Source organism: Anarrhichthys ocellatus, unplaced genomic scaffold, assembly GCF_004355925.1.
Source record: "Anarrhichthys ocellatus isolate YVR2014 unplaced genomic scaffold, GSC_Weel_1.0 scaffold159, whole genome shotgun sequence".
Lineage (NCBI taxonomy): Eukaryota > Metazoa > Chordata > Actinopteri > Perciformes > Anarhichadidae > Anarrhichthys > Anarrhichthys ocellatus.
Genome location: NW_022280189.1, coordinates 118,760 through 120,724, shown reverse-complemented (window position 1 = coordinate 120,724; position 1,965 = coordinate 118,760). Strand labels below are relative to the sequence as shown.

Sequence of the window (1,965 nt, the reverse complement as noted above, 5' to 3'; positions counted from 1 at the left end):
ACACACACACACACACACACACACACACACACACACACACACACACATTCAGCAGGTGGTATCAGCCAATCCCAGTGGAGCAGGTGGTCATGTGATGGTCAAGTGATGGTCAAGTGATGGCCATGTGATGGCCATGTGATGCGTACCGACCACGCCGGGACCCTGAACCTCCTCCACGTTTCCATCAGACGTCGTGATCTTCCAGTAACGACTGTCCAGCTGACAGGAAGCTTCTGGAGACGCACTGCTGGACATCTCTATTCTGAAAATACACTTTATTAAACACACGTGGAGAGAGAGAGAGACAGAGAGAGAGAGACTGAGATACAGACAGACGGGGAGAGACAGAGAGAGAGACAGACACAGAGAGACAGACAGGTACCTGATGCGGTAGGTGAAGAAGAAGTGAGGTGGGTGGACTGAGGACAACTCAGGTAGGAAGGAGGTAGAAACAGAGACCGAGATGTCTCCGGTCGTCTCCACACAGCCTTTCTCATGCTCATACCTGCAGACATATTTATATTATATTTATATAATAACTTACATAATAACTTTCACACTAATCAATAATCACCTGAAGATCTGGTCTCTGATGATCGGATATTCTCCTGCCACGACGTTGTGGACATACGACGTGAACCACTCAAAGAAAGACGAACCTGAACACAAACAAACATGGACGCTTTGGATGAATAATAGGTTTTATCTCATATTCACGTGGTGATGGATGAATAATAGGTTTTATCTGATGTTCACGTGGTGATGGATGAACAATAGGTTTTATCTCATGTTCACGTGGTGATGGATGAACAGGTTTTATCTCATGTTCATGTGGTGATGGATGAACAGGTTTTATCTCATGTTCATGTGGTGATGGATGAACAACAGGTTTTATCTCATGTGGTGATGAATGAACAACAGGTTTTATCTCATGTTCACGTGGTGATGGATGAACAATAGGTTTCATCTCATGTGGCGATGGATGAATAGGTTTTATCTCATGTTCACGTGGTGATGGATGAACAATAGGTTTTATCTCATGTTCACGTGGTGATGGATGAACAGGTTTTTTCTCATGTTCACATGGTGGTGGATGAACAGGTTTTATCTCATGTTCACGTGGTGATGGATGAACAGGTTTTATCTCATGTTCACGTGGTGATGGATGAACAGGTTTTATCTCATGTTCACGTGGTGATGGATGAACAACAGGTTTTATCTCATGTGGTGATGAATGAATAGGTTTTATCTCATGTGGTGATGAATGAACAATAGGYTTTATCTCATGTTCACGTGGTGATGGATGAACAATAGGTTTCATCTCATGTGGTGATGGATGAATAGGTTTTATCTCATGTTCACATGGTGATGGATGAACAATAGGTTTTATCTCATGTTCACGTGGTGATGGATGAATAGGTTTTATCTCATGTTCACGTGGTGATGGATGAATAGGTTTTATCTCATGTTCACGTGGTGATGGATGAACAGGTTTTCTCTCATGTTCACGTGGTGATGGATGAACAGGTTTTATCTCATGTTCACGTGGTGATGGATGAACAGGTTTTATCTCATGTTCACGTGGTGACGGATGAACAACAGGTTTTATCTCATGTGGTGATGAATGAATAGGTTTTATCTCATGTTCACGTGGTGATGGATGAACAATAGACCTGTGATGAACATGTCAATGGCTGAAGGGTCCTGAGCCGTCTGATCCTGAAACGCATAAAACACAACAAGGTGTTAAAATATTCATTATTATAACACACACACACACACACACACACACACACACACACACACACACACACGTGTGAAAAAGTGTTTGCCCCCTTACTGATTTCTTATTTTTTTGCATGGTTGTCACACTTAAATGTTTGAGATCATCAAACAAATTTAAAACATAAATTAACTGTGGTTTATCACATCTTTGGAAAGCTGAGTTCAATTTCTCTAGCCACA

General features: G+C 41.9%; 1 protein-coding gene across 1 annotated transcript in view; it reads right to left on the bottom strand.

Annotated features, from left to right (window-relative positions):
* The window catches only part of fbxo3 (F-box protein 3), a 19,781-nt gene that overhangs the window by 1,425 nt on the left and 16,391 nt on the right, over positions 1 to 1,965 (bottom strand). Inside the window, exons 2-5 of the mRNA XM_031878047.1 lie at positions 1,674 to 1,719; positions 575 to 659; positions 383 to 505; positions 147 to 262 (exon numbers count right to left, since the gene is read on the bottom strand). Coding sequence (XP_031733907.1) covers positions 147 to 262; positions 383 to 505; positions 575 to 659; positions 1,674 to 1,719 — 370 coding nt within the window. The remainder of the gene's footprint in view (positions 1 to 146; positions 263 to 382; positions 506 to 574; positions 660 to 1,673; positions 1,720 to 1,965) is intronic.